Here is a 13,151-nt window from a genome sequence, read left to right as displayed (position 1 = left end):
TATTGGTCACCTTGACAACCTTTATTTATATATTTTGATGTTAATTAATATATTAATGATAAGAATTTATAAATTGTTTGCATGTTTTGAAAATCATGATGAAGTTGGTTATTCCAACCATGTATGTGTTTCCCCCTCCCTTTTTTATTATTTTTGTCCAAATATTCATGGTATCTTGAAGGTTTCATTGTTAAAATAATACCTAACATCCCAAGACCCACAAAGCCTTAGAATTGATAAACTAAGGCCTTAAGGTGAATATAATTTTTATTCTAATTATATGATTTGGAAGAGAAATAAAAGTAGGGGGGGGGGCAAAGTCTTTCACATATGAATGTATCATAGACTATGAAGCTCCTAGTCATCTAAATACATATCTCATAATGTTGCTAACTAACATACTTTTGGATTCCCATTCAATTATGAAGCTCGCCCGTAATCTAAACCGCTAGACCTTATCCAAATTACTTTACATTTCCTATCAGTTAGGGAAGGGCACTAATTAACCTTGGGCAGTTATTGAATAAATGAATAAGGAGAAGAACCAAGATGGAAAAGGGTGAAGGAGGTAAAAGGAAGAAAAGGGAGAGTGAATGGGGAGAGCAAGGAGGAAGGGAGGGTTTGGAGGAAGGAAAGAAAGAAGTAAGAGTGTTATGGTAGCAAAAGATTGAAAGCATGGGCATCATGTCACTAGACAATAGAAATGATTTCTTAAGGAAATGCTTAACCTCGTATGGGATTGCTCATCAAAATTTTGTGGCATTGGTCAAATATATGTGAATGGAGATCTTTCTGCTACTACGGTAAGGTCAGTTACAAGTTTAACTAATAAACACTTTTTTAAATGATTAGTCTGACCCTATGGGAGTAATCTCTAACCCATTAATGAAGTATAGAAACCTTAAAATTGTACTCCCTTCCTACTATGTTGATGTGCAACACTTGAGAAAATGATGTTGGATCTATTTTATAGTTTTCAGAAGCCTGAGTAGGGTTCTTTAGTGTATTATGTTAACTAAAGTCTTACCTTGAAATCTCCCATTGACTGGTAAGTACTGGGCCTTTAATGCTCTAAACAAGTTTTCCTTGTTGGAATGTTTAAGACTACAATATACTCTGGAATCCCTGCATTGGATGGAGTTACTGTAACAATAACCTTAACGTGGAGATACATATTTGGAGTCCCCAGAATTAGTGAGGGTGGAAGTAGATGAGACCTATGGAACCCGTGAACATTTCCTTAAGCTAGAAGGAAGGGTGGAGTGGGTTCGACCTCTGGAATCCATGAGAAAATTTTCCATGCAAAAAGGGTGGAGGTTGGCTAGACCTCTGAAACCCCTTGAGTAATTTATCTATGATCGAAGGGCGGAGATTTGTTAGACTTATAGTATCCCTGAGCAAGTTCCTTATGTCATAAAAGAGGGCAGAGGTAGTATTGACCTCTAGAATCCATGATACCACTAACAGCAAGTCATTGGGGTAGCCTTCATAGGCTCGAGGGTGGCAGCTCGATAGGAAACTTCCAATGGTTGGGAGGAAATGCATGGAGTATGTTCCAATGTCAAATCTTTCCTAAGTAAATTGTGGTTACTTCACTGGAATTTATTCTAGGTACATATTTTAAAAAACTCAACATATAGCTACTGCAACATGAGTAAGGACATTGTATTCTCTTGTGGGATAGTCAAAAGTTCTAAAGAAATTAGTATTGCACTCTTTGAGGTAGAACATAAATTGCTTCCTACACTATTCTCATTTTTATGAAGGTTTTTATTAATAGTTTGTATTTATGTTTTTTTCTACCTAGTTAAATTGCTCACCATAAATGAAAGTGAACTCAATTTGATTGTTGCAAGAGTTGATAAACAAGTAGTTCAACCCAATTAACCATCTTCCCCTTAATTCATACCTTCACATTCTTGGACTCTGTAATTATGGGACATTGCCTTCCATAATTACCACATACGAAATGGTGGTGTCCAAATCATGTATTGACGGTATTGAAACCAATACTGATCATCACTTTGAGTTTTTCACCTGCTAATGTAGGTAAACACGGTCTAGTCAACTATGACATTTCAGAGACATTTATATAGTACATGCATGCATATTCTCAACATGGTGGTAAGATGCATTCTTTTGGCACATTGCATAACAAAGAAAAATTAATAGGCATAACAAAATCCAAATTGAAAAACATTTAAACTCATCCTATCAAAATTATTTATAAAAGTTGGACATGAACCACTTCCATAACGATGGAAGTTCACATCAACATAACTGCCCCTAACATTCTTTTAATTTAAAATAAAAATTGACACAACCTTAAAAGAAAACTGAAAGCCCTTGGTTATCATAAATTTGAATTTGGAAGATTTTGTGCTCTTTCCAACTCAGTGTGAATCATAGTCATTTGTAACAATGACTGAGGATTTGGTGTTGGACACTGCGATCAGAATCTGAGTACTGGTCCCATTGTCTGTGGTCATGGTATTGATAGGCATCTTATTCTATTTCGTGTCGAATCTCATGAGATCATCACAGCTTCCCGATCATAAAATTTTCAAGGAAGGGTGAGTAATAAAACCTCTCGATTCATTTTGTTTTTCCAATTTTTTTTATTTCAATTTCAGAAAGCTGAGGGTTTTGGATTTGGTAGAGTGTAGGCCATTGGTTATGAGAGTTGGGCCACGGCCGCTTTGATCCCCGATAGGTCCTTTCGTGCACGTAAGACTTACTACAACCATCAGGTATATTTGGCCAATACTTTCTCTCATTTTATCAATTTCCAATAGCGATATTGTTTTACTCATTACTCTATAGGCTTCGACCCTGAAACCTGCTTCTGCACAAACATGACATAATTTGAACAAAATATGTGTGGACATTAAAACCATAAAAATCATGGTAGAAAAATCAATTGAGGTTGGATCTGGGAATATGTGGAAATTTCCTTGGCATAAGATTAATATGAATGCATTATTTTTTCTATTTGCAGGAGAATGGGCTTCTACATGTCCCTAAAGGTCAAGCACAAAATATGCAAGCCTAGATGTTTGCTAATCCAAACATGGCAATGGATATGATGAAGAAGAACTTGTGCATGATTATACCTCAGGTATTGGAATTTCTCTCCCTGCATGAACATAAGATATCCAGTCTTCACAGCCGAGTTTGTTTTCTTTTGCCTTTAACATGTCATCTTTCTTATTTGAGCTGAAATTTGGATATTTTTGCAGACCTTGACTTTTTCTTGGGACAACTTCTTTTTCTATGGATTCGTAGCAGGTGCAACATCGCTCTCCCTCTATAATTACTTTACAACTTGCTAAATTGTATCTTTTTTAGGTTTTGTTTTGACATGCTACCTATCTCAGATTAGTAACATGCATCATGTTATTCCAGAGTAATTGGTATATGTAGTGTTCTAGGGTGATTTTTGCCCTAGATTTCTCTAACTAGCGAGGGTTTACAACAAAACAATGAAGCAATGAATAGTACAATGAATGAGAAATATAAATCCTTTCCAACCAATAAGACTATTCACATCAATGATCAGAAATGCAATATTTAATATTGTAATTCAACCATGAATTTTGATGATAGTTTCAGTATAGGTTCCAGGATATTAACAAGTAAAAGTATCCTTTCTTTCTACAAATGACCTAGACTGCTTTAAATTGATCAACACATTGTAACCAGATTGTGATTTCAACAGATATGTCTGAATAGCCTTAGTACAATTTTCCAATCTAGCTACAGGGAATTTAACCAAGCGTCGTTTGACTTGGCCTCAGAAAATAGTACTAAATTCCCTTGTAATAGTAATTACCTATGTAAGCATTTTGACTAGAACTCTGTCCTGGTTAAGGACATTAAATATTCCTCTGAATTTCTTAGGAGTTCTTCTGAAAATATAATCTAGGAGCCCGTGCTGCCTGAGGATATTGCAAGTCTTCCACAGGTACAAATTTGTCTTCCAAAAAGCCTCAAAAAGACTCGATTCCAGCATAGATAATCTTCCTTTAGCCTAATTGTAGTGTTTTAGGGCCTAGGGTTTGTTGAGGTTACGGTACCCTTTTTCTAATACAACAAGTGCTACCGACACTTTGATCCACCTTTCATAATCATATAAAGGATAAGATTCCAAATAACATTACATTAGGCAACAATGTGCAATGTTTAAGCATTAGCCATTAACAGGATGACGAATATATAATATACGATATAACTTCAATACAGGAGATTCAATTTGAAATTTTACAAACGAAGTTTCCACTATCCAATCCACATGAATAAATTCAATTCAACTAGCTATATACTACCTACTATAATATGCAACACTAATACTTTGAACTAGTTCAACTCACTATTATAGTCCAGGTCGACAACTACCTAATGATTGCAAAATTCAATTATAAAGACTACCCTTGATAGCCAAGAGTGGAGAAATACAACAAGAACCTACAGTAATCAGATATGATAATCAAAGTACTATCAAATTGGAAAACAATCTTGTATATCATGCAAGGTCAAAGCATATATAAACACAAAATCATTTTGTAAGAGAAAAAGTGCAATCAAAAGAAATTGAATTAACACATTGTAATATGGATGAAAATGTGGCTGAAATATTCACCAAACCTCTTGGAAAGACTAAATTTGAAATTTGTAGAAGTAAGTTATGTATTGTAGAAAATCTAAATTATGTTGTAAGCCTAGTTGAGACATAGACCAACAGGGGATTTAACAGATATGTCGTGATTAAGGGGAGGTGTCATAATAATCACGACGAATATTATATTATCAACACAAGGTACGGCCTCTAATTTTTTTTTAATTAATTACTGTAGGTAGAAAATAATTAACATTCAATGGAATCATTGTAGAATCTTCGATGCTCTTTGTGTATAAATTACAATGTCTGAAAAAAAATATTAAAGTTTTGATTTTGTGTGTTCATCTCTAATAGACCCTTCATATAAAAAAATGGGAAAACAAAAAGATATATTCAAAGGTGTTGCTCTTTTTCTTTTTTCTTTTCGTTTTTAATTAATTTTGCAGTTTCCTTAAAATATCAATATAATTGCAAAACATTGATGGTTTAATTGTTGGTATCAACTCACCCAATAATAGGTCATCTCATTGTACCACAAGGGAATATTAGCAACCTACCAACATTAAATTCAAAGAAAAATATAACAACTGCTACATATAAACAAGCCTATCTACTATTGATTTGCAAGTATAATCACTATTAAAGTATTGGCAAGATCTTTGGCATTAGAATTTGGAGGAGTTGGTGGTTTTTCACCACACTAAAGATGGCTCTCCAAGGTGAGTTATTATGGTATCCAAATGTTCCAAGCACAAACATTGATGCCTCTAGGCATGTTTGATATTATTCAAGGAAGTGGATATGTTACGTTGCTCCTCCTATTTTTCTTTTAGAACTTTTCCCAAGAGGGTTTTCAACTACCAATGAAGGGTGATAGAGTTGAGGTATTGTTCTCATCTTCTATTAGTGTGACTAGGATGATGAACCCATTAGAAAACCTCATCAAGGCTATCAGAAGCATAAAATGTTTCTCTATCTATAGTGGATAAGGACTTAGGATGGCATATTTTTGCATGAATGTCTAAGGCGGTAGCCAAATTGTATATAGTCATATCCTCCTCTGCTTGGGCTTGGGCACAGGTTCTTCCTTGCGCTTCACAACCACCCCCTCCTCGGCAGTTGTGCATGCATTTCCAAGGCATGATGTTCAAGAGAATATAGAAATTAATAAATTGATTTCCAATGAAGAAGGAACTCTAATAAATGAAGCTCACCAACAAACTAGCCCAAGGATTAGAGGGACTCCCTCAAGCTAGGTGAAATTTTAGATTTTGACTCTGGCTCCACGACTGATGTATCTGGGCAACAAAGAGAGGTACCAACCAACTGGAACTACATCCAATGAAATTGATACCATAAAGGATAAGATCCAACCCAAAAGTCTAGGAATTTACCTTAGAGAATGCATCCCAGGCTGTCAAATGCTATGAAAACTATCAATGTGAAGGCAAGGAGGCATTCATTGCCAATTTGATGTCTTAGTCCAGAGAGTGATTCATCATCCACTATATTACATCATCAACATAAGCACCCAATTTGAATAAGATGTTATCCTATTGAACCCTTAATCCCCCGACCATCCAGGTGCCATAAACTATAACAAAAGAAAATGTGGAACTAGACTTCCTCAATTCCATGGTCAAGGATAAACGTGTACCATGCTAAAAGGATGAGAAGGAAGGTCCCTAAAAAGCAAATAAGGTTTCTATGTGCAACAAGGCTGAAGAAAACCCACCTGCGATGAGGGAGATGCAAAATAACACCATAAAAATTGTAGCAAAAATATGTTAGAAACATAGATGAATAAAAAACATAAACTTGTGATATTCATAACTCCACAATTGAAAGTTTGCATTCTTTTTCATGTGGAGAGCCAGCCAACCCATCCCCTCTTAATTTTTTATGAAGTGATGGGATGGCAGGATCACCCCGCACTTGATCACCCTCATTTCTCACCCGAACCGAGGAATATTCAAAAATATTATTGAAGTGATTCCATACTTTGAGTTTCAAAACATATAATAAATTTAATAAATAATGAGATACTCAGTATCATTAAAAAGTTTTTCTTCATTGTTATATAATTATTTCCAAATCCACAAATAAAACAAATAATTATAATCTATCAATAAATTAATAAAATTTATTTTTAATTTAAAATTTTAAAATCTCAATCACATGCTTTTGCTTAAGTTGATTCGATATTCTATACATGCATCTTACTATATTCCGAAAGTATTATGACATTCGTAAATGAGAATGGTAGGTAGGATTATTTAATATAAAATAATTGTTTTTAATTAATAATTTTAAATAATTTAGTTTAATATTTGTGTAATTTATTTAATTTTTAATATATAAATATTTTATTAATAAATCAAATTATTGCATTGCCTTTGTTTTCTAACCATTATGTATTGGAAAAGTTTTTAAAAGGTATATTATATAAGTAGTTATAGAACATGATGGGTGTTAACAAGTACTATTGCAATGTTTTTTTTATAATAATATATAGAATATAGAATATAAAATATATATATATATATTTTAACTAAAACGGTTATGATTTTATTGAATTGAAATCTTTGGGTCTAAGCCTAAGCTGTCCCAGTTACATTACAGCTCATATTTCAGATTCCGGGCTATTGTTGTTCTCAATCAGCGTGATGATCAAGGCATTTGAATTGTGCTTTCAATGTTTACAATTAGCATTCCTTTCATCAGGGCGCTGCCTTTGTTTGCAAGCTGGTCGGCTTCAGCATTTGACTTTCTGAGTATGTGGTAAAATTTACATGTATCAAAATCTAGAAGTACTCTCTTCAACCTGTCCAGGATTTTATTGAGGCTGGAATTTCTAAATAAGCTTCTCGTCTTCAAGCTCTTGATTATTAGCTCCGAGTCTCCAAAAACTTGAAGTTCTTTAACTCCTTTGCCTCTTGCAATGTGGCAGGCTTTTAGCAACCCAAGTATCTCTGCTTGATTGTTAGATTTCTGGCCGAGTCCCCAGCTAAAGCAGTCTTTTGCTATACCATCAATTGAGTATATGACCCCCCCTGCACCTGCATCACCGGGGTTCCCTTTGGATGCTCCATCAAAGAAGATTGTAGTTAACTTTTGAGACCGCCACCACTGTTGGAATTTGTCATTTTCTTCTCTTATGCGCCAATCCTGATTTGCCTTTTGAGGAGGGAGGAGCTGCCTTTGCGGCCTGGGCTCCAGCATGCCTATCCATCTTTTTTCTTCAGGCGAGAGCAATGGATCTTCTTTAACGTACTGTTGTTGAACTGCTTCTAGGAGAAATGATTTAGCTTTTGCTGCAACTTGCAATGGAGTGTGCTTCATCTCTCTGAAGATCTGCTGATTTCTTGCAAGCCATAGCTGCCAACACACATACTTTGGGATTGCTGTCCATATTTTTTTCCAGATTGATTTAGGAGGGATGCTCTGAGGATAGATACTGTTCCAAATGGCAAATAGATCTGCAACAGAGGATGGTGAAGGCATGGAAATCTGAAAATTATATAAAATGATACTCCATACCTCTTTTGCAAAATGGCACTCCAGAAAAAGGTGCTGGGCAGTTTCTGCATGGCTGTTACATAGGGTACATCTGTGAGGTCCTGCTATGTTCCTTTTTTCGAGGTTGTCAGCCGTCAAGACTTTATTATGGGCCAGAGTCCAGAAAAAGAAATTCACCTTTGGAAGGGCTAGAGGGTCCCAGACTTTCTTCCAAAAGGCTGGGTTTTGGCTGCTATTTTTTTATTCTTGCAAAGCTCTATATCCTGCTGTTGTCGTATACTCTCTTGTCTGGCCCCAACCCCATTTGTCAGACATATATCTGTTGGTGGGCGCTGCTTCCTCCAGCAAGTCTTCTAGCATAGTTTGTTGATGGAATAATCTCTCTGGGACTCCATGGAAATCCCACCCTATCCAGTCTCCATGATGATCCCATTTTGACAATTCAAATATGGTATTAACTCCTGCCTGCTTCAGCCAATCCCTGAGACCAACTATGTCCTCATTGTCCTTCAGAGGTTCATTCCCCATGATTCTGTCATTCCACATATGAGTGCGCTTGCCATTGCCCAGAATTCTATAAACCTGTTTATTGAAAAACTTGCTACTCTTACAGCATAATTTCCACACCTGCGTGCTGTTGGCCGTATTTATATTCTGGAGGTTACTCAGGTCTTTGTTTGGTCTGTATTTAGAATTAATCATTACGCTAACCGGATGGGAAGGTTCATGGATCAGTTTCCATAAGATTTTTCCTCCCATTGCTAAATTAACAAGGGCTAGATCTTTTATTTGCAAGCCTCCATCTGCTCTTGTTTTTTTAACAACTTCCCATTTCACCAGGTGCATTTTTTTTTCATTTCCCTTTCCTCCCTGCCACAGGAAGTCTCTGAGCATTTTGGAAATTTGCTCCGAGACATTTCTTGGAGCTAAGAGGAAAGCTGCCTGATAGATAGGTAGCACTGACAACACTGCTTTTATAAGGATCACTTTGCCTCCTTTCCTCAACCAATGGCCTCCCCACGCTACAATTTTGGCTTTAAATTTCGAAATTATTTCTGTCCAGAGCGTTCTTTTATTTGCACCTGATATTATGGGAAGGCCCAGATACTTAAATCTGTCCCAATTTAATTTTCCTTTGAATCCAAGAAGAGAGGTAATGTCAGAGAGCTCCCTCTGTTCCACGTTCCAGCTATACACTTTAGTTTTGTTCTCATTAATTAAGGCCCCAGAAACTCTGCAATAATTATTCAGGACTGTTTTCATGGCTCTGGCTATTCTTAGGGATGCTCTGCCTAACAGCAGTGTATCGTTGGCGAACAGCGCATGGTTCTGGGCTTCGGCACCTTGGCTGGGCTTGAGACTTGGGATACTGCCTTTTAATTTTTCCGCTGTGAATCTGCGACTGAGCGCTTCCGCCATCAAGATATACAGAGATGGGGAGAGGGGGCACCCCTGTCTTATGCTCGTCTAACTTTGGAAGAAATTCGTGGGGCGACCGTTGACTAATGGGGCAATCCAGGGTTTGTCTATGCATGCTTTAATAAGGTTGACAAACTGCTGTGAAAATCCGAAGGAGAGCAGGACTTTGCAGAGGAAAGAGCGGTCCACTCTGTCAAAGGCACTTGCCATATCGAGCTTGACCAGCATACCTTTTTCACCTCGCAGCTTACTGGAATGTATGATCTCATGTACCTGTATTACATTATCTATAATATGCCTGCCTTCAACAAAAGCGCCTTGCGGGGAAGAGATCAAATTTTTCAAGAGCGGCTTGATCCTGCCTGCAATCAATTTTGCCATGATTTTATAAGAGGCGTTGCACAGTGATATCGGCCTGAACCTTGCAAAGGTCTCCGAGTTGATTTCTTTGGGGATCAGGGCGAGATATGTAGAGTTTGTTCCTCTGCCCACCTTGGCTTTCCTCATGAACCAACGAATCATCTTGCAGAGATCGGCCTTTATAATGTGCCAGCACGATTTGTAGAAATGGATAGTAAATCCATCAGGCCCAGGCGCCTTGTCTGCGTTCATGGACCAGATGACGTTTACGATTTCCTCCTCTGTGGTTGGCCTGCAGAGGGCAGCGTTCTCTTCAGCATTGATGAGTGAGGGAATGTTAACCATAAAGTCATCAACTTCTTCATTATCGCTGCTATTTTCATTTCTGTAAAGGTTCCTGAAGTAGGTTTCTGCTGCTTCTTTGATCTCATTATAATCTTTGCATATGCTGCCCTCTGGCGATTTGATCTCAGATATATGGTTCCTGATCAGCCTCGCTCTGCATTGACGATGGAAGAAGGGTGTATTGCGATCTCCAGCCTTCAGCCACAATCTCCTGGATTTTAATCGCCAATATTCTTCCTCTCTTCTGAAGGATTGGTGTGCTGTGCGTTGGGCTCTTGTTTCCTTCTCCAACAGCTCTGGGGTGATATCTTTGTTTTCCATCTCTATTTGCAGAGTCTGCAGGCCATCAGTTGATTCTTTTCTTTGCTCAATAGGGGTAGATCCAGGTTTCTTAATCCATTTCTTCAACTCAAATTTTGTTGCTTTTAACTTTTGCTCCCAGACATAACTAGGAGATCCCGTGAAAGTATTGTCCCAGGCTGCCTTGACTGTCTCCATAAAACCTTCCTTCTCGATCCATAAGGGGTTGAATCGGAAAGGAATGGGCCCTAGGTCTTCTTCATCCTTCAGGAGGAGCTGGATGGGTTTATGATCAGAAGCTAGCTTCGGCAGGATTTTAGTAGTAATAATCTTCTTGTTCATCAATATGGAGCTTTGGACCATAAATCTGTCTAATCGAGCTGAGATGTGGTCCTCTCCTGCTCTATTGTTGGACCAGGTGTATAGGCCTCTAATGGGGTTTAGATCCATCAAGTCCCACCGCTGAAAAAGTTCCTCAACTTCATCAAGCATGGGGTCCCTGTTACTTACCCCTCCCCTCTTTTCTTTTGCTTTCATGACTATATGAAGATCCCCTGCTATAATAATGTTGCATGGGGAAGTCTGCTCTAGAAATGCTGAGAGGGAGTTCCAACACTCTCTCTTTTCATTATAGGAAACAGGAACATAAAGATTGAAAAGGTTAAAAGACAGCTTACTTGTTTTGTGAGTCAGTTCAGTTTGAATCCAGTGATGCGTTTCCTTGTGATTGTTCAGCTAAAGGAGGTCATTGTTCCAGAGCGTTGCCAGCCCTCCAGAGGTACCCCTTGCGCTGACCACTTTACCTGCTCTTTTATTCCACTTAGTGCTGCTGATCTCTAGAAGGGCATGTCCTTCTATTTTGGTCTCTTGGAGCATGAGGATGTCTGAGGGCTCCGCTTTCATCAGATCCTTGACTGCTTCTATTTTGGAGGGGTTCCCCAGTCCTCTGCAATTCCAAGAGACTAGATTCATTATTTACTTGAGGGGGTATTGAGCCCTCCCTTGGAGGGCCTTGGTCTGGTATTTCGCCCAATAGACATTTCTATTGTAGCTTGGCTTCCTTGAGTTTTGAGTCTTTCTGCCTCCTCCTCCCTTTTTTCTTTACGGGATTTCCTTCCTGCTTTTTTCGGCTGACGCTCATAGGTTTCGTCTTCTGAGGAGCCGGAACTTTCGACTGGTTTTTTCCTTGCTATCTCTGCATATGAGGGATTGGATGGGCTTCCCTGATTGACCTAACTTTGGTTTGCTTCACCTACTTCCTTGTTTGGTGGAGGAATATTCCCCTGTTCTTCATTTTCTTGGGCTGGGGTGTCTTGAGGGCTTTGAGCCTTCTCTGCTCCTGTTGGATTTACTTCTATTTCCTGGTTTGCTTTGCTGCTGCTAGGGTCTCCTTCCTTGGTGCCTTTGCCTGCGCCTTTTTTTTTTATGTGTTCTTCTGGACCAGACTCCATTGTTCCCCGTTCTGTTTATCAGCTTGCTCCTCTGCTCTCTTCTTGCAGTTCTTTGCAAAGTGGCCATGACTATGGCAATGTCTGCATTTAAAAGGTAACTGTTCGTAGTCCAGTTCCTGGACATGCGTCCACCCAGCTACTGTGAGTTTGATGGCTTCCGGTAGCCCCTCCTCTAAATCCACTTCAACGCAGATACGGGCACATGAATACTGGTCTTTTCTCGCTGCCTGATCTATATATTTTCCTAGGGCGTTACCTATGATCTGAAGGGATTTTTGGTTCCAGCAGTGCAGAGGCAAATGAGGGAGTCTGACCCAGACCGGAACAGCTGATGGAATGTCCTGGGTGGGATCGAAGTCCGGGGACCATTTATTCAAATAAAGCCCCTGAGGCCCCATGAAATACGGTCCGTTTCTAAAGATCAGGCCTTTGTCATCAGGGTTTTCAAAAACAAACACAAAGAATCCCTTACCTACGAAATAGCTTTTCACTTCTTCTTTGATCAGAGGCTTCCAGTTCCTTTGAATCCAATCCTCCACTGACTTAGGAGATGGCCAGAGGCCTGTGAACTGGCCTATCAGGCCTCTCTCTGCAAGATTCAACGCAGCTTTACAGGTTTCTTCTTCAGGTAACGCCACAGATGGGATCGAGTCCAACTTTTTTACGAATTTCTGCTGAGAAACCGAAGGAGGGCGCTTAGGGCCTGAAGCGATCATAGCACGAAACGCGATCACCTCCGGAGGAGTTGAGGGGGGATCGGGGTCCCCAATGCCCGCCATTGGGGCGGCAGAGCGAAGCTCGATCAACAGGACGCAGGACGCAGGGCGCCGAGGGGGAGACGACCTGCAGCGGGCCGGGAGCAAGCGCGCGCAAAAAAAATATAAAATATAAAATATATTTTTTAATATAAAATAGTAATAATAATAAATTTAATTTAATGTATCTTAATATTATTATTCAACTATAATAAATCTATATATAATAATATGAAATGGAAATAATTTATAATCAATAAACGATATAAGTTTTAGAGGAAGTTAATCATTTTCATTTTTTATAACACCATTAATAGTTATAAAATATTTTTCGATTTTCTCTATTTTTCACTAATATTTTCCACAGACACTACATGTTGGAAC

The 13,151-nt window shown here is 38.4% G+C and overlaps 1 protein-coding gene and 1 pseudogene across 1 annotated transcript; one reads left to right on the top strand and one right to left on the bottom strand.

Moving 5' to 3' along the window:
* The first annotated feature begins 2,421 nt into the window (after positions 1 to 2,421).
* Positions 2,422 to 3,417, top strand: LOC149263198 (uncharacterized; annotated as a pseudogene).
* Positions 3,418 to 11,984: 8,567 nt separating this feature from the next.
* Positions 11,985 to 12,791, bottom strand: LOC149263197 (uncharacterized). The gene has a single exon (XM_089386826.1). The coding sequence runs from the start codon at positions 12,789 to 12,791 to the stop codon at positions 11,985 to 11,987; it is 807 nt and encodes a 268-aa protein (XP_089242952.1).
* Positions 12,792 to 13,151: the final 360 nt, after the last annotated feature.

This window comes from Pinus tabuliformis, chromosome 6, assembly GCF_031772625.1.
Source record: "Pinus tabuliformis cultivar Carrire ecotype Pingquan chromosome 6, CPIR1, whole genome shotgun sequence".
Lineage (NCBI taxonomy): Eukaryota > Viridiplantae > Streptophyta > Pinopsida > Pinales > Pinaceae > Pinus > Pinus tabuliformis.
This window is presented reverse-complemented; position numbering and strand designations above follow the sequence as displayed.